This window comes from Zeugodacus cucurbitae, chromosome 6, assembly GCF_028554725.1.
Source record: "Zeugodacus cucurbitae isolate PBARC_wt_2022May chromosome 6, idZeuCucr1.2, whole genome shotgun sequence".
In the NCBI taxonomy this organism is placed as follows: domain Eukaryota; kingdom Metazoa; phylum Arthropoda; class Insecta; order Diptera; family Tephritidae; genus Zeugodacus; species Zeugodacus cucurbitae.
This window is the reverse complement of record NC_071671.1, coordinates 57009362-57028314: the sequence shown is the minus strand read 5'-3', so window position 1 is coordinate 57028314 and position 18953 is coordinate 57009362. Positions and strand designations below refer to the sequence as shown.

The 18953-nt window shown below is 33.9% G+C and overlaps 5 protein-coding genes across 5 annotated transcripts in view; 2 read left to right on the top strand and 3 right to left on the bottom strand.

The window, feature by feature from the left end:
• LOC105214973 (serine proteinase stubble) overlaps positions 1-18953 on the top strand; it is a 58506-nt gene that overhangs the window by 21195 nt on the left and 18358 nt on the right. The gene's annotated exons all lie outside the window — the stretch shown is intronic.
• Positions 9292-9899, bottom strand: LOC128922513 (chymotrypsin inhibitor-like). Its single transcript, XM_054233275.1, has 2 exons — positions 9681-9899; positions 9292-9590 (listed from the first exon to the last, which is right to left on the bottom strand). The coding sequence occupies exons 1-2, from the start codon at positions 9754-9756 to the stop codon at positions 9400-9402; spliced, it is 267 nt and encodes an 88-aa protein (XP_054089250.1). The 5' UTR covers positions 9757-9899; the 3' UTR covers positions 9292-9399.
• On the top strand, positions 11946-12426 carry LOC105214941 (chymotrypsin inhibitor-like). Its single transcript, XM_011188647.3, has 2 exons — positions 11946-12021; positions 12091-12426. Exons 1-2 carry the CDS (start codon positions 11946-11948, stop codon positions 12267-12269), a joined length of 255 nt encoding a protein of 84 aa, XP_011186949.2. The 3' UTR covers positions 12270-12426.
• Positions 13164-13750, bottom strand: LOC105214944 (chymotrypsin inhibitor-like). The gene is made up of 2 exons (XM_011188649.3): positions 13590-13750; positions 13164-13504 (listed from the first exon to the last, which is right to left on the bottom strand). Exons 1-2 carry the CDS (start codon positions 13666-13668, stop codon positions 13323-13325), a joined length of 261 nt encoding a protein of 86 aa, XP_011186951.1. The 5' UTR covers positions 13669-13750; the 3' UTR covers positions 13164-13322.
• Positions 15203-15753, bottom strand: LOC128922514 (chymotrypsin inhibitor-like). The gene is made up of 2 exons (XM_054233276.1): positions 15593-15753; positions 15203-15511 (listed from the first exon to the last, which is right to left on the bottom strand). The coding sequence occupies exons 1-2, from the start codon at positions 15669-15671 to the stop codon at positions 15330-15332; spliced, it is 261 nt and encodes an 86-aa protein (XP_054089251.1). The 5' UTR covers positions 15672-15753; the 3' UTR covers positions 15203-15329.

Sequence of the window (18953 nt, the reverse complement as noted above, 5' to 3'; positions counted from 1 at the left end):
TCAAGTGCTTTAATACGTTGCTAATTTTTGTGGTGAAAGAGGACAACACCAAATATATCCTGCCATCAACCAAACAGTCAGCGTATTCGCGAATTGGCTCCCACATTACTGTTGATAGTGATAGTTTTGAAGAAGTAGATAACTTCGTCTACCTGAAACCAGCATTAACAACACCAACAATGTCAGTGATGTAAAGTAAGGAATTAATTATTTTTTCTTTTTAACTTCCTTACTCTCAGCTGTGGTGTCACACCGAAATTATTTTGGGTTTCGCATTAAACATGAACGTACACTGTGAACACTGTTTCTCGAAAGGAAATTAATTATTTTTTATTGAAATATACTAAAAAAATCACGCTCTCTCTCTTATTCGCCTTATATAAATTGTCATTTGAGAACTCATTTAATAGCTAGAAAAAGTCTGTATAATATTTTGGTGAATAAAAAATGCAAATGTATGCAGGTAAAATCGGGCCTAGAACAAAAAAATAAAAACATTCGTTTTAGCACCACGCTGATAGGACTCATGTATTTCACGATTGTAAGTTCTGATTAGTTATACCCTTAAGTGTTTTCCTTGTTCTTTTACATATGCAATCAGCGTTGGAAAGTTCTAATGTCAAGTTTATTTGAAAAAAAAACTATTAACTACAGAGAATAATCTTCATCTCTCGCTTTTCCTCCTATGGGCTAAAACGAGGCCGAAATAAATTTGACTCTCGTTCCAAGTCGTGATCAAAATTTTCCTGTATAATAACGTCCCTCGTAATATGCTGAACTAGTTAAAATTGGAGCTGTAAGTAAGGAGTACAGAGAACATGTCTAGAACATTGTATTGAATATCAGCGATTCTGAGGAAATTCTTAACACACATGAACCATTTAGAATTTTACAATAATTAATTCTTAAAAAAATTGTAGATAGATTAAATTATCTATCGGCTCTTACTATAAGTGCAAATACGCTTATAAATAAAATATTTATGCCTCTAGTCAATTTCCGAACCCATTAAATAGTAAATATATTAAATATAATTATTTGTCGGTAACTCGTTTAGTTGTTTCTGTATAAATAAGTATGGGATCTCTCGCTAAAGCAATTGTGTCTCGCTGGTTCTTCAAACAATTAGTCTCAAAGATCTAATAAAATGAATATTAAATTCTGTTTGCTGTTATTGCTAGTTGTGTGTATTGCTGGTTTGGGTTCGGCAAAGCCACAACTAATTGTCAGTGAGTTCTGAGTAATAATATAACTTGAAATAATTCAAAAGAAATATGCAAATTGATAAAATGTTGAATTTTATAAAAATTCTTAAAACTATTAATCAGCACCAAATAGCAGTACAAGCGTCAGAATTGGTCCATTTTGGAAGAGTTTAGCTGATTTGAGTTGTTTTGTTATGTTTTTTTTTTTTTATAAAATAATTAATAAAACAATTTATGAAACTGCAATTTACGGATATTTAACTCATTTTTATTGAAAAACAGGCGCGACAATATAATGTGTTATTTCGGAAAACCACTGAGACCCTAATAACTCTTTGTATTTGTAGGTCTTAAAGACCCTCCCTTCTGTAGGGAAAATGAGCAATTAACTCTCTGCGGCTCCGCTTGTCCAAAACGGTGCGATTTGAGGAATACTGAAATCACTTGCCACCTGGCATGCGTTATCGGTTGTCAATGCATTCGTGGTTATTTGCGGAATATTGAAGGAAGATGTATTCCAAGAAAGGATTGTTGAATGGTCCAAAAATTACATAAAAAACTTTGCTCTTTTGTCAATACGGCAGTTTTCGATTTCAAGTTATGTTATGACTTAAAAAAATAGAAATTAAAACAAGTATTTTTTATTACGTTCAATTTCCCACAGGGTGTATACAATGAAACACATTCAAACATATGCAAATTTCTTTAAATTTAAAAATAGACAAAGAAGTTCATTGTTTCCACTAAAGCAAATGTGCTGAGTGGAGTTAAATTTGTCCCCTGGCATTGCAACATGCCAAGCAGCAAGTAGCAAACAGCCATCAGCAACAGCTTGCGGCAATAACATAATAAAAACAAGTAAGGAAGTGCTAAGTTCGGGTGTAACCGAACATTTTATACTCTCGCAATTTATTTATTTAACTTTATTTATATTATATAATACACAATTTGACCCACATATTCGTCACATATATGGTATAAAATCCATTGAAAGTTGGAAACCCTAATATTAGGTTAGAAGCACCGAGGTCCTCATGTTCTATACATGGGGCCTTGAAAACCTATGGTCCGATTTCGGCGATTTTTAGAATGGGGCTGCCACACTATAAATATAGTATTTATGTAAAGTCCTGTTTGTATATCTTCGCTAGTGCTTACTTTATATATTGTAAAGTCAACGATTGAGATCGTCTTCAAAGTTCGGGTATATAGGAAGTAGGCGTGATTGTGAAGCGATTTGGCCTATTTTCACAACATATCATTGGGATGTAAGGAAACTATTACAAACCAAGTTTCATTAAAATCGGTCATCCGATATCTCTGCACTTTAATATTTAACTAAATGTTGATTTTATTAAAGATTATTCAATAAATATAAGAATAAATAGAATAAGAATAAATATAAGAATAAAATTTTTTATTTTATGATAAATCCATAAAATTGGAAAATTTGTTCAAAATGTGACAGCTTGTGACAAGGAGGGGGGTGGGGTTAAAAAGTCCTTAAATTCGTGTGACGTAATTTATGGATGGCCCCTTAGTGAGTTAACCCACTTTTAGTAATTTTCAACCCAACCTTTGTATGAGAGGTGGGCGTGGTTATTATCCGATTTCAACTATTTTCATGGTGCATGGTGGCGTACGTAAGAGAACCGATTGCAGAAAGATTGGTTTATATAGCGGTGGGGTGGGATTTCATCTCTCACACAATTCGCCCGATATGACCTTTTATCCGATATTAAGGAGGCTTCTCTCACGGTAATTGGATGGGATGTCTGTGTGCTTAGCTATTAACTCCTTCATGTGCGCATGGAACGAGCAAAAAATAAGCTATTTGTTTTTGTAGATCATGCCTCGGCCATTGTGTTGAATGCCGGCGATAGGTTGGAACAGTCATATGAAATCACTTAATTAATAATTTTTATCGGCTCTAGAAGTACGTGCAAATACGCTCTTTAAAAATAAATATATGTATTTATATATACGTATAAATATATAACTCGGTTAGTTGATTCTGTATAAATATAAGGTCAAGAAATCTGTCGCTTAAACAGTTGAGTTTCTCAGCTCAGTAAGCTAGTCTCAATTCAGATCGCTTCTAAAAATGAATTCCAAATTCAGTTTTTTATTTTTGCTCGTTGTGTGCATTGCTGGTTTGGCGTCGGCAAAGCCACAGGGAGGTGAGTACTGAGTTAAAATAAAAAAGCTGAAAAATCTAGTAATGCTTTATTTCCAAACATCTTAAAGACGCTACGTACTGTGGAGAAAATTAAGAATTCACTGGCTGCGCCAACACCTGTCCACCAAAATGTGAAGGTGGCTACTTTATTTGCCCACGGCGCTGTTTTGCTGGCTGTCAATGTAAAAGTGGTTATTTGTTGAATAATGAGGGGAAATGTGTCCTTCAAAAAGATTGTTGAGTGACAAATGGAATGAATTATGTAAAGATTTAGTGAATAACAAATAATTCAGTTGAAACATCTATATTTTTTATTGCTTAAACTGTCAGTCACTTAATTTGCAGCTGTCACCCAGTTGTCATAATTGTCGGGAACTTTTAGTTTATATACCAAAATGAAATATTTTTTATACTCTCGCAACAAAGTTGCTAAAGAGAGTATTATAGTTTTGTTTACATAACGGTTCCCATACAAAGGTTAGGTTACTAAAAGTGAGTTAACTCACTAACGAAAAATCTCTGAAACACTAAAGTTTACAGAAAAAATAGCAGAAGGAAGCTGCACTCGGATTTTTTTACAAAATGGAAAATGGGCGAGGCATCGCCCACTTATGGGTCAACAACCATATCTCAAGAACTACTCGACAGATTTCAATGAAATTCGGTATATGATATTTTCTTGACACCCTGATACTACGGATAAAAAATTGGCGAAATCGGTTCACAACCACGACTACTTTCCTTATAACTCAATTTTGAATGCCATCTCATTCCTTCACTTTATAATGTCTACATAGGGAACCAATAAAGTGAGCGGAATAAAACATTATACAAATAGTGCATATCATCTCTGGCTTCACTTATGAAAAAATTGTCGAAAACGGACTATAACTTTTCAAGGCCCCAGATATCGAACATGTTGAATTCAGCGCCTAAGGGTAAAACTGAAAATATGGGTAAATCTCTCTGATAATTTAATGTAATTCAGAGGAAATTTTTTTCTTCTAATAGTGTGTCTCTGTTCCAAAAATTATTTAAAAAAAATTAAACTTTATCCCGAATTTATGAGTAAATTTGTGTGTTATCTTAATAAAATTTCTTCAATAAATTGCGAGAGTATAAAATGTTCAGTTGCACCCGAACTTAGCCTTTCCTTACTTGTTTAACTTATAAAACTTGAGAATATTTAAGAGATATACCCTTTGGAAGTTCTGTCCATCAGGCCGGGTCAGTACGAATGTAAAACTTTAAACGAATTTATCTCGAAAATAAATTTTTCAAGTCGGTGGACACGATATCTCAAAAAGAACCAATATATAGCGAAATTTTGACCAAAAGGTGTGATTTTTGGTTCAAATTCTGTTGAAAATTCAAATTTCAGTATTTCCCTCGCAAACAAGTATCGTTGATATGCTGAATTTTATAAATGAAATATGTGTTTGTATATATTAAAAAAAAAATGGAAAAATACCCTTGTTTTTAGCTTGTGAAACCCACCTAATCCCATAATTTTAGCCCATTAAATGTATTGTTTCGAGCTTCGGGAAAATATTTTAATTAATATTCATTTTTAAATAGTTGAATTGGAAACTCCTCATTAAATTTCCTAACTTATACATTCACACATTTCGGAAATGAAACAGGAAACTATAACTTATGTTGCTATCCTAATCGTCACCTTTAAAATATCGGTTTTTATCAAGAATTTATTATAAAGATAAGGGTGTGTCCTTATGTTTTACAAATGATTTCGGGCAAATGACAGGAAACGTTGTACCGGAGTCTGTTCATTATGAAATGACAAACCAAACTGAGTATAAATCAAGTTACGGCTATCAAAAATACCAAGTATTTCCTCAGTGAAGAAAAGACCTCCAAACAAAAATACCCGTTATTATCCCCTAATTGCACTTCGAAAATTGTACAATTTCTGGTGAACATGTGTTTAATTAAACTCAGCACTTCGTTCAATTAACATATAAATACACAATTGTGCCGTAAGAAAGAAGTTTAAAAATGATTGTTAAAGCAGTCGAAAGTGTTCGATTATGCAGGAAATATACTTTCTGTGATAATATTTGTTACAGGGACCGAACACTATATACAACAACAAATTCTTTCATAGCATATAAATTGACTGATATTTTTGGTATAAAGGTACTCATTTCATGATTTGTACAATTTTTTTTTTTTACATTTTTAACACTCATAACATAACAATTCACATAACTTGAAATCGAAAACTGCCGTATTGACAAAAATGGAAAACCGTTTTATAATGGGCCATTCAACAATCCTCTCGTGGAATACATTTCAGATGTCTGTTGTATGGCCTAGACATGTTCTCCAAAATTATTAATTACTGCAACAAATACCTTCTTTTTTGCAAGACATCTCTTCCAATTACCGTGAGAGAAGCCTCCTCAATATCGGAAATAAGGTCGCACCGAGCGAATTGTGTGAGAGATAAAATCCCACCGTCAACGAACTAATTGAAAGCCTTCATGGTATAACAGAATTTGAATGGATAATATTAGATGCGCAGTTAGAATTGAGCAGGATCTCTTCGGTACTAACGAGGATTCAGACAAGGCCACTCTTTATTGTGGTATTTTTTAATGTTTTGTTGTTCAATATTTTACATAAGTATTGCATTTCTGTGATATGTGGATGATTTTTATTCATTGGCCTGAATATGTCAAAAGTCTAAGACAGTTTTTGTCAATTTCGGTGTAAATTTTTTAGGATGCTTCAATGAACCAGAAGATCACAAATTAATAATTTATGAATATATTTCTTTATGATGGTAAAGTGTGAAGCTGACTACTAAAAAGAGAGTACATTTAACTGCTTTAAATGTCAATTTTTTTTTAATTTTTATTGTTTTATTAGTCATAACATAACTTGAAATCAAAAATTGCCGTATTGCCAAAAGAGCGTAGTATTTTTATAATTTGTGGTCCATTCAACAATCCTCTCTTGGAATACATCTTCCTTCATCATTCCGCAAATAACCACGAATACATTGACAACCGATAACGCATGGCAGGTGGCAAGTGATTTCAGTATTCCTCAAATCGCACCTTTTTGGACAAGCGGAGCCGCAGAGAGTAAGTATCTCATTTTCCCCACAGAAGGGAGGTTCTTTAAGATGTACAAATGCAATACGTTATTAGTGTTTCACAAAGTCGGCTAATTTTATTTATTTATAATTTTATTTTTATTTATTCAGAACTCACGTTCAATTAGTTGTGGCTTTGCCGACACAAATCCAACAATGCATACAGCAAGCAAAAACAACAAAAAGAATTTAGTCTTCATTTGTCGAAGCGATCTGTCTAGTTGTCTGAAGTAGTTAAGAAACACTATTGTTTTAGCGAGAGATTTCTTGGACCTATATTTATATAGAATCAACTAAACAAGTTACCGACAAATAATTCTAATTATAATATTTAGTACTTTGTGGGTTTCCATATTGATTATATGAGTGTTGTGACATGAGCCGACAGAAATTAGTCTTTTATCTCCACCGAAACATAAAATATTGTTAAGACAATTTTTATAATTAGTACAAGAATTTATAATTATGGAATTCTAAGTGGTTTCATATGTCTGTTCCTTTGAATCGCCAACATTCAATACAATGGCCTAGACATGCTCTCCTAAATTCTTACTTTTTGCTACAAATACCTACTTTTGCCTCGTTCTATGCACAATGATAAAAACGTGTTTTATCTCTCCATACTGACATCCCTTCGAATTGTCGTGAGATAAGCCTACTCAATATCGCATAAAAGGTCCTATCTAGTGAATGGTGAGAGATTAAAACTCGCTGTCTTGAACTAATTGCACCTGATAATAGGCGAATCGTGTGATTTTACATGAATGTACAATTGCTGTCGTATGAAGATGACATTATTTGCCTTACTAATCGCTCCGTTATTCTGTCTAGATAAAGAAGTGAAATAAATGGGTCCGGTGGTGAAAGAGGACAAGACCAAATAGCTCCTGCCATCAAATAAACAGCCAGCGTATTCGCGAATTGGCTCCCACGTTACTGTTGACAGTCATAGTTTTGAAGAAGTAGATAACTTCGTCTACATTAGGACCAGCATTAACAACACCAACAATGTCAGTATTGAAATCCAGCGCAGAATCACTCTTCGTCAACAGGCGCTACTTTAGACTGAGCAGGCAACTGAAAAGTAACGCCCACTCTCGTCGAACCAAAGCCGAACTCTACAAGTCGCTTCGTTATTCGTGTTCTGCTTTATCAATATACGATAAGACGGCACTAGAAGTTTTTAAGAGAAAGATTTCGTGGAAAATGTATGGTCCTTTGAACATGAGCAATGTCCAATACAGTTGACGATGGAACGATAAGCTGTGACGAATAAATAGCTTACTTTACACAAAACACTCAATGCTTTGGGGCAGTACTTCGCATGCTCGGTTAAGGAATTACTTATATTGTAAAGGGTGATTTTTTAAGAGCTTGATAACTTTTTTAAAAAAAAAACGCATAAAATTTGCAAAATCTCATCGGTTCTTTATTTGAAACGTTAGATTGGTTCATGACATTTACTTTTTGAAGATAATTTCATTTAAATGTTGACCGCGGCTGCGTCTTAGGTGGTCCATTCGGAAAGTCCAATTTTGGGCAACTTTTTCGAGCATTTCGGCCGGAATAGCCCGAATTTCTTCGGAAATGTTGTCTTCCAAAGCTGGAATAGTTGCTGGCTTATTTCTGTAGACTTTAGACTTGACGTAGCCCCACAAAAAATAGTCTAAAGGCGTTAAATCGCATGATCTTGGTGGCCAACTTACAGGTCCATTTCTTGAGATGAATTGTTCTCCGAAGTTTTCCCTCAAAATGGCCATAGAATCGCGAGCTGTGTGGCATGTAGCGCCATCTTGTTGAAACCACATGTCAACCAAGTTCAGTTCTTCCATTTTTGGCAACAAAAAGTTTGTTAGCATCGAACGATAGCGATCGCCATTCACCGTAACGTTGCGTCCAACAGCATCTTTGAAAAAATACGGTCCAATGATTCCACCAGCGTACAAACCACACCAAACAGTGCATTTTTCGGGATGCATGGGCAGTTCTTGAACGGCTTCTGGTTGCTCTTCACCCCAAATGCGGCAATTTTGCTTATTTACGTAGCCATTCAACCAGAAATGAGCCTCATCGCTGAACAAAATTTGTCGATAAAAAAGCGGATTTTCTGCCAACTTTTCTAGGGCCCATTCACTGAAAATTCGACGTTGTGGCAGATCGTTCGGCTTCAGTTCTTGCACGAGCTGTATTTTATACGGTTTTACACCAAGATCTTTGCGTAAAATCTTCCATGTGGTCGAATAACACAAACCCAATTGCTGCGAACGGCGACGAATCGACATTTCACGGTCTTCAGCCACACTCTCAGAAACAGACGCAATATTCTCTTCTGTACGCACTGTACGCATTCGTGTGGTTGGTTTAATGTCCAATAAAGTAAACTGAGTGCGAAACTTGGTCACAATCGCATTAATTGTTTGCTCACTTGGTCGATTATGTAGACCATAAATCGGACGTAAAGCGCGAAACACATTTCGAACCGAACACTGATTTTGGTAATAAAATTCAATGATTTGCAAGCGTTGCTCGTTAGTAAGTCTATTCATGATGAAATGTCAAAGCATACTGAGCATCTTTCTCTTTGACACCATGTCTGAAATCCCACGTGATCTGTCAAATACTAATGCATGAAAATCCTAACCTCAAAAAAATCACCCGTTATTATACAATTAAGTCGGAGTACAAAAATAATATATATTAATTTTATTTAAAAAACTTGAGAATATTTACTTTTACTTTCAGGATAATCTGTTACTTTTGTATTTAAAAGAGCACACTTAACACACTTTAACACTTTAATATAATATGTATTTCTATAGAATGTTATAGAATGAAGGTGGTTATTGAACTCTCGCTTTCATTTGTTGTCATATTGAAGCGAACTATTACTATAATTATGGAGTTAGTCGGCATTCCTCTGGCAAGACACATCTTTCTTCGTTATTCAAGACATAGCCAGGCTGACATTGACATCCGACATAGCATAGGAGTATGCATCCGAGTAGAGGGCTCCTCTCCTCACACCTTTGTGGACAAAGGGTCCCGCAGTTTGTGAATACCTCATTTTCACCACAAATGCCAAGGGCTTTAAGATGTACAAAGATAAAGCATTATTAGACCACAGAATCGACCTTTAAACAATTATTTTTATTAATTAATTTTAATCACAACTCACCTAATTGTGGCTTTGCCGAACCAAAACCAGCAATACACACAACGAGCAATAACAGCAAACAGAATTTCGTATACATTTCGAAAGCCACCCAGAGACTAATTGTCTGAAGAAGTAGAGAAATACTATTGTTTTAGCAAGAGATCCCATGTTTATCTATATATAATCAACGAAACGTGTGACCGACAAATCATTCTATTAAAATATTTACTACTTAATGGGTTCGTAAATTGACTAAATACATAAATATATAATTTTTATGAGCGTATTTGCACTTATTACACGAACCGACAGAAAACTCTATCTATTTACTGTCCACCGAAGCATAAAATATAACTTCCATAAATTTTATAAGAATAGGTTATTGTAAAGTGTCAAAGTGGTTTCATATATTAAGAATTTCATTTAAATCGCCGACATTCTATACAACGGTCTAGACATGTTCTCCATATTCCGTACTTACAACTACAATTTTACTATTTCAGCATATTAGGAGTGACATTATTCTAGAAAAAAATTGTGATTACGACTAAGAACGAGGACCAGATTTATTTTGATCTCGTTTTATCCTCATCCCACAGAAGGAAAAGTGAGAGATGGAGATGGTTCAATGTACTTAGTAGTTCTTTTTCAAAACAAGCAGGGGTATGCAAATAAACTTTACATTAGAACTTCCCAATGCTGATTACACTTAATATAAACTCTGAATATGTACAGGAACAAGGAAAATGAGTTCTCAAATGACAATTTATAAAAGCCGAATAGGTAGAGAATTCTTCCACTCTGAGAACAGTATCGAAATCTTGAATATTTTTTTCTATTTCGATGTGAATTTGTATGTATCAATAAAAAATGAATAATTTATTTCAATAAAAGCTTCGAAGTGCTTACAGTGTACGTTCATGTTTATTGTGAAACCCTTAATAATTTCGGTATGGTACCACAGCTGAGGCTAAGGACGTTAACAAGAGAAACAAGAGAAAATTACTTCAATCCTTACATTATATCACTGAGGTCAGATTTCACTAACCATAGGTGGAAAATTAAGTCTTATTATACATAAATCACATATACTTTTTTAACATAAGAAACTTGAGAACAATTACTTTGAGCGACAGGATAAACTATTAGTTTTGTATTTAGAAGACCACAAATTGAGTTTACAGACATTTAACGCTTTAATATAATAATTTACGAATTTCTGACTTTATAAGTCATGGATATAGTAGAAAGGTAATTATTAAAGAAGAAAAGGCGTTTCCCTTATATGATACACTCCTTTTCTAATTCCGATTTTTATATTATTTTGTTCAACCATATATGCGCAATATGGCAATCGAACATAATGATTCATGCATAGTTAAATTAATCCAACAGTTATCCCCGTCAGGTGTCTCCCGTCGTGACCCTCAAACGTTGTTTTGTTATAAACATTATTTCTAGGAAATATCCTTTAAGAAATATTCCTTTTTGGAAATATTTATAAGAATAACTAACAGTATAAACAGGTGGGTATGTAATTTTATTTAAAAAATAGAAACTTTGTAGATTATTAAAATACACTGAAAGCTATCTATACATAGAAAATTCTTATTCATATACCTACATATTCACACAAATCGAATAGTCAAATTGTGATAAAGATTCATGTGATGCCGTTAGATGTTGTAATAACTTTTTGGTAAAAATGTTCATCAAAAGGGTGCAGATTGTAAAAGATAATTCAACGAGTTTGAAATAAACGAACTAAATTTAAAACAAATATATTTCTTTATAAGCGCCAACAATCCCTCGGTAGAACACATCTTCGTCTCCTGTTCAATAAATAGCCAGGCTTACATTGACAGCCGACAACGCATACCTGTATGCAAAAGAATATTTCAGTTCTCAAATGGCACCATGATGGGCAGGCGGTGCCGCATGTTGTGAATTCCTCATTTTCCCCACAGCTGTCGGGGTCTTTAAGGTGTACAAAGACAAGTTCTTATCAGGACTCTACAATATCGATGTTTAGACTTTCAGTATTTGTTCAAAACTCACCTGCCTGTGGCTTTGCCGCCACAAAACTAGCAATGCACACCACAAGCAAAAACAGCAAACAGAATTTAGCATTCATTTCGTAAGCAATCGAAATTGATACTAGTTTACTGTACGAGCTGATAAACACTATTATTTTAGCGAAAGATTCCTTATACTTATAGTATTTATATAAGTTCTCGAAAATATAATATATTCCACGTTTCGGTCGAGATAAAAGACTAATTTAAAATGAATACTAAATCCTGTTTGTTGTTTTTGCTTGGTGTATGCATTGTTGGATTTGTGTCGGCAAAGCCACAAAATGGTAAGTTGCTATTAAAATTACTCGACTTTGCGGAGACCAAATAACACTTTGTATTTGAATATTTTAAAGACTCTGGCAGCTGTGGAGAAAATCAGGTATTTACAACATGCGGCTCCGCTTGCGCACCAACGTGCGCTTTGAGGGATGTTCCAATCTTTTGCGCCGGCATATGCATTGTCGGCTGTCAATGTATTCCTGGCTATTTGTGGAATAATTTGGGAAGCTGTGTCCTACCAGAGGATTGTTGAATGGCTCCAACGTTAAAGCAGACTTTGCGTTTGTATCAATAAGCAAGTAAATGAAATCGAAAATTATGTGGATTGTTAGTTATGAGTATTGAAAACAAACAAAAACTAGAAACTTATAAAGAAATAAATTCATAAAAAATTGTATCGAAGTGTTAAATTTGTGTAAACTCAATTTGTGGTCATCTAAATACAAAACTAACAGTTTATCCTGACGCTCTATGTAAATGTTCTCAAGTTTCTGAAGTTATATATATATATATATATATCTCCTTTTTATCTCCTTTTTACGTGCTTACTCTCAGCTGTAATACCATATCGAAATTATTTACAACTTTGTAACCTGTACATACTTCGAAGCTCTTCCCGAAAGGAATTATTAATATTTTTCTATTCAAAATGACGATATTGTTCACAATGTGAAAATGAAAAGAAAGTAGGTCTCTACTCATTCACCTTTTATAAGTTGTCATTAGAGCACACATTTAGCCAGCATATTCATCAGGTCTAGAATTAGCCTACGGACGAGCCAATAACCACTATTTGACAAGTTGAAACTGTTATTGGTACATAATATTTCCATTGTGCGATTTATATGTGACAGTTGGAATTTTAAGAGCTAATGTAGCTCGAATTATTACAATTTCTTAACGAAATAAAGTACACACTGCCTATTACTAATACAGCCTCTCTTTCGAAAAAATGGTCTAAATTGATCACACGTGTTGTCTTTATAGCAGATATATATTTCAACGTTCTATGCTATATTTTAAACTTTTGAAACTGTCTATACCTCCCAACTGACTTCTTAAGTACCGAATACATGTTTTGTATTCAGAAGATATTTTTAAAATTTGCTTTTTTTTAAGTCGTGAATAAGGACGAAAAGAAAATGTCTTCAAGTGCTTTAATACGTTGCTAAATATATATTTTTTTATTTTCTTTTTTTTTTATATTCTCATAACATATGTAACATAACAATTTATATAGTTTTCGATTTCATTTTTGGCCGTATTCACAAATAAAGGCAAGCCTTTCTATAATTTTGGGGGTCCTTCAACAATCTTCCGGTTGGACACAATTTCCTTGGCTATTCCTTATATAGCCTGCGCGACATTGGCAGCCGGCAACGCATGGTTGCACGCAAAGGAATCCCGAAGGATTGGGATTATTGCACGTTGCTGGACAACCTAGGAGGCAAAGTGTGAATTCCTGATTTGCTCCACAGCTGCCCACCTCTTAAGAATGTACAAACACAAAAAGTTATTAGCATTCCAATCCAGCTTTTCTACTTATTTATATTTCTATTTCATTATTACTCACCGAGTAGTTGTGGCTTCGCCGACACAAAACCAACAATGCACACAGCAAGCAAAAACAACAAACAGGATTTAGTATTCATTTTTAGAAGCGATCTGGATTGAAACTGGTTGTCTGAAGAAGTTCAGAAACACTATTGTTTTAGCGATCGATTCCTTGCCTATTTATACACAATCAAGTGAACGAGTTACTGGCAGAGGGGTATAAAATATTTACTATTTAATGGATTTCCTTGTTGTATTTACACTAATTACTTTCGATAATACTATTTTATCTTAACCGAGGCATAAAATATATTTTCGATAACTTTTATAATTACTATACGAAATTATTGTTGTGTTATTATTGTTGTAATTTTAATTGGTCTCACATGTCTGTTCTCCAGCTATGAAAGAAAGGCTATTTTTGACTACTTTTTTCCTTCCAATCCACTGTTATAGAAGATTGTACCGTATTTATTTAGTTCTAGTTCTGCAGATGATACTATTTTCTCCAGCAATAGATTGAATTTCTTTTGCTATCGACGGCTCGGAAAATCCTATCCTACCTTACGAAGCTTTTTGGTGTTGCTTAATAGTCGCATTAGTTTCGTGTGGATACAAAAGTCAGACATAACGGCAGCTTCTATTCGTGCTGTCGAAAGCAGCTTGAAAATCGAAAAAGACGTAGTGTGTGCTGATCCTATATTCACGCGTCTTTTCCACGATTTGACGCTTGGTGAATACCTGGTCGGTTGTAGATTTTCTAAGGTCCGATAAGTGGTTGAAGGTGGGCTTTAATATTTCGAACAGTAAGCTAGATAGGACCTTATATCCTATTATTATATATTGAGGAACGTTAATTGCCGGAGATTATGAGGTCCACCTTTTTCGGATTGTGTAGAACACACTTAGATGCATATTCACGCACATTATCAGATTTTCACCGCTATATTTGAATAGCTCGGCCGGCTAAGCATTGGCCAACGTCGCTTTTTTGTTCTTCAACCGGGTAATTGCCATTCGAATTTCATTATAGTTGGACAATAGAACATCGATTCCATCGTCATCGTTTGGGGAATCGGGTTCGCAATCGTCTGGTGTCGCACTTTCACATTGGACATCGGATCCCAGATTCCATCTTTGGTTCCTACATATGCATGGCCCGGTCTTGAAAGCTTCGATCGCAGCGTTGCGAATTAAACAATTTGCTTTTTCTACTCTATGGAGTGGCAAACTTCACCGTACCAGCTCGTTTTTTGAGAATACTTTGGATCTTGAGACGTCGTTCCGCAGTTCCCATATGTGAAGTTGCTAATGAGTGCTCTCTTAGAGAGAAGGAGTGCACGTAGATCAACTCGGTTGCCTGTTCTGATTGCAGCTTTCCGACGTCGAGCCGTCCTTGTATTCGCTACAACCAGATAGTGATCCGAGTCGTTATTTGTAAGTCAGGAAGGACTAAGTTCAGGTGTAACTGACAATTGAATACTTTTGCAATTTATTTATTTAATGTTTTCAAGATAAGAGACAATTCGACCCATATATTCGACAAACGGTATAAAGTTCAAAGTTTATTTATATCTCTATAAGCCCTGGATGTAGAATAAGAGTGATTATTGAAAAGAAAATGGTTTCAAGTGATGTTATACGTTGCTAAATACTTTTTTATTATTTATTTTATTTTTTTTTATATTCTCATAACAGAACAATTTACACAGTTTTTGAATTAATTTTCGGCAAGCCTTTCTATAATTTTTGGGGTCCCTCAACAATCCTCCGGTTGGACACAATTTCCTTGGCTATTCCTTATATAACCAGCTCGACATTGACAGCCCAGAACGCATGGTTGTACACAAAGGATTCCCGAAGGATTGGGATTATTGCACGTTGCCGGACAGCCGAGGAGGCAAAGTGAGAATTCCTCATTTGCTCCACAGTTTCCCAGTACTTAATAATATACAAACAAAAAACGTTATTAAATCTTCAAGTTAGGTTTTTAATTTATTTATTTATTTAATTATAACTCACCAAGTAGTTGTGGCTTCGCCGACACAAAACCAACAATGCACACAGCAAGCAAAAACAACAAACAGGATTTAGTATTCATGTTTAAAAGCGATCTGTATTGAGACGAGTTGTCTGAAGAAGTTAGGAAACACTATTGTTTTAGTTAGAGATTCCCTGCTTATTTATACATAATCGACTGAACTATTAACTGACAGTTGATTCTAAAATTTACTATTTTATGGGTTTGCATAATTACTTTTTGTTTGTACTATGTATAACTAAATACATTCAATTTAATATAAGCTTAAAGCTTAGCAAATGTTTATATTTTTATTGTTATGAAATTTCAAAACTATTCTCTATAATTTATGGCTTTAGAAACCTTCTAGTAAGGCCATTGTGGTATTAGAAAGTATCGTATAATTATGTTTATTTTTTAAATCAGCTGGCGTTGCTTTAAGGACTCGTTTTTTTAATACGACAAAAGATTTCTTGTCTCACGAAAAAGGGATAAATAAATGTAATAAACATATATACAAATGTTTTTGAAATCGCCTAATCAAATTTGGAAAAAAATTAAACTTACTTCAAGTGTGACAATATTTTCCAAAACATTATTTTTATAAAAATCATAACACAAGAGACAAAATTTACACATATATTTTATCTCTTGTATGTATAGTACATCTGTAGAAATTGCTAGTGTTTCGACTGCGGCCGAACTTAGCCTCTCCTTACAATTTTTTAATTGTTTTTAATTAGATATAGTGATTATTACAGAATTTTGCGAACTAAATAGATTTATATAAGAGCAAAATATATACATCAAAAATAGTAAAATTGAAATAGTTACGACTAAATGCATTTAAATTTTAATTTGTACAGAAATTTCCGTGAAATTACAAAAGATAATATTATGTTATGCAATAGACGAGAACATATTACTCAATATTAAATCAGTACGCCCATTTTTATCTCCACGAAAGCAATGTATGCTACTCTCGAGAAATTATATTACGATATATCTACAGGACTTTATTATAGGATCATACTAAGTTGGATCCCTCAACTATGTCTCGATATTCGCAGAAGGAAACCTAAATGAAGAGCAAGCAGAATTATGTAATGATAGTTTTTTTTTTGCTTATCGGAAAAATATTTTAATTGGTATTAATTTTGAAGACAAGAAATTAAGTTCACTAATTGGAAACACCTCAATAAATTCGCTAACTTATTCATTCACACACTTCGGAAATAAAACAGAAAACCATAACTTAGGATGTTATCTTAATCGCCACCTCTAAAATATAATTTTTTATGTATTTTGTATTTAATATGTATAAATTAAAAGTTCATGACAATTATGACAGCTGGGTGACAGCAGAAAATTAAGTGACTGATAGTATAAGCAATACAAAAATATAAATGTTTCAACTGATTTATTTGTTATCCACTAAATCATTACATAATTCATTCCATTTGTCACTCAACAATCTTTTTGAAGGACACATTTTCCTTCCTTATTCAACAAATAGTCGGGTTTGCATCGACAGCCAGCAAAGCAGCGCAATGAACAGAAACGATGACCTCTTTCGTATCTCTTGGGACAGATGTTGCCACAGGTTGTGTATTCTGAATTTTTCCCACACTCCGTAGAGCCTTTAAGGTGTGTGTGAACAAAAAGATTTTCGAGGAGTTGACTATTAGATATTTATTTATTTTTATCATAATTCACCTTCCTGTGGCTTTGCTAATATAGAATGAAATGGACTCAATTAAGGGTTTAGGTGGGTTTCAAAAAAAAATATTTTTAGCCTCCGAAACCCACCTAACCCCTTAAGAGTACTTTCTTAAGAAAGATATAGTAATGGTTACATTTTAAATTAAGTGCTATAAAACAGTTCTGATGATTGCCAATTCAAAAGTTCGAGTTATGGAGATCCTCAAGTTGAAGAGGTTCGAGTTATGAAAGTTCAACTGTATATAATATCGGGAATTTCCTGGGCTGATTGCAACTATTTTCGCCAACTAGACATCTCAGATATTAATCGATACATGCGGTTTAAATTATAAATATTATTTTTAAGCTTTCGTTATAGAATAATAATATTGAAAAGAAAATGCCTTCGAGTGCTTTAATACGTTGCTAAATATTTTTTTTTTTTATTTTTTACACATCTCATAACAATTTACATAGTTTTCGATTTCATTTCCGGGCGTATTCACAAACAAGTTTCTATAGTTTGGGGTCATTCAACAATCCTCCGGTTGGACACATCTTCCTTGGCTATTCCTTATATAACCAGCTCGGCATTGACAGCCCAAAACGCATGGCTGTACGCAAAGGATTCCCGAAGGATTAGGGTTATTGCACGTGGCTGGGCAGCCGAGAAGGCAAAGTGTGAATACCTCATTTTCTTCACAGCTTCCAATCTCTTAAGAATGTTTAAAAACAAAAAATTATTAGGTCTCCCAGTTAGCTTTTCTGTTGTCCTTTTATTTAACTATAACTCACCGATTAGTTGTGGCTTCGCCGACACAAATCCAACAATGCACACAGCAAGCAAAAACAACAAACAGGACTTAGTATTCATTTTTAGAAGCGATTTGGATTGAGACTAGTTGTCTGAAAAAGTTCAGATCAACTATTGTTTTAGCGACAAATTCCTTGCTTATTTATACAAAACCATGTTAACACAACTTTCACAACTCAATCATGTTATGGGAGAGGGGTCTAAAATATTTACTATTTTATGGATTTCCTTTTAGTATACATATATGAGCGTATTTTCACTTATTACTTAAGAGCCGATCTAAATTACTATTTTATTTGCACTGAAACATAAAATAGGCTGTTGATAATTTTTACTATTTTTATACTCTTGCAACAAGTTGCTAAGAGGGTATAATAGATTTGTTCACCTAACGGTTGGTTGTAAAACTAAAAGAGTTAGATAAAGTGTTATATATATCAAAATGACTCGAACTTAGCTCTTCCTTACTTGTTTATTTTACTATCATAATTTATTATTATGGAAATTTAAGTTTTTTCATATGTGTATTTTCCATACTCATCATTTATTCCGCCCTTTCAATTCCCTTATGCTCATAATAGGTAACCTTTTGCCGGATTGACAAAACTAATTGAACCGATTGAGGTATTTGAAGCACTGAAATTAAGAAGTGCTATATCTAAGCACAAAATTAAACTAATAGGTAAAGAAGAGCTAATTCAGGTGTAAAGGAACATTTTACATGCTCGCAATTTATTTATGTGATTTTATTATGAGAGCACACAATTTGAAGCAGATATTCGGCTGAAAGCCCACTAGAACAACGAAAATCGTTATATAGAGTGCATGCGAGGACTCTATATCCTGGA

What these genes read in the sequence shown, in the direction of transcription:
- LOC128922513 (XM_054233275.1), bottom strand. Translation starts at nt 9,756, where the DNA reads ATGTATACGAAATTCTGTTTGCTGTTATTGCTCGTTGTGTGTATTGCT. An exon ending in TTCGGCAAAGCCACAATTAG is followed by an intron (nt 9,591 to 9,680) that starts GTGAGTTGTGAT and finishes TACATCTTAAAG; the next exon opens with CCCTTGGCATTTGTGGTGAA.
- LOC105214941 (XM_011188647.3), top strand. Translation starts at nt 11,946, where the DNA reads ATGAATACTAAATCCTGTTTGTTGTTTTTGCTTGGTGTATGCATTGTT. An exon ending in GTCGGCAAAGCCACAAAATG is followed by an intron (nt 12,022 to 12,090) that starts GTAAGTTGCTAT and finishes AATATTTTAAAG; the next exon opens with ACTCTGGCAGCTGTGGAGAA.
- LOC105214944 (XM_011188649.3), bottom strand. Translation starts at nt 13,668, where the DNA reads ATGAATACTAAATCCTGTTTGTTGTTTTTGCTTGCTGTGTGCATTGTT. An exon ending in GGCGAAGCCACAACTACTCG is followed by an intron (nt 13,505 to 13,589) that starts GTGAGTAATAAT and finishes TACATTCTTAAG; the next exon opens with AGGTGGGCAGCTGTGGAGCA.
- LOC128922514 (XM_054233276.1), bottom strand. Translation starts at nt 15,671, where the DNA reads ATGAATACTAAATCCTGTTTGTTGTTTTTGCTTGCTGTGTGCATTGTT. An exon ending in GGCGAAGCCACAACTACTTG is followed by an intron (nt 15,512 to 15,592) that starts GTGAGTTATAAT and finishes TATATTATTAAG; the next exon opens with TACTGGGAAACTGTGGAGCA.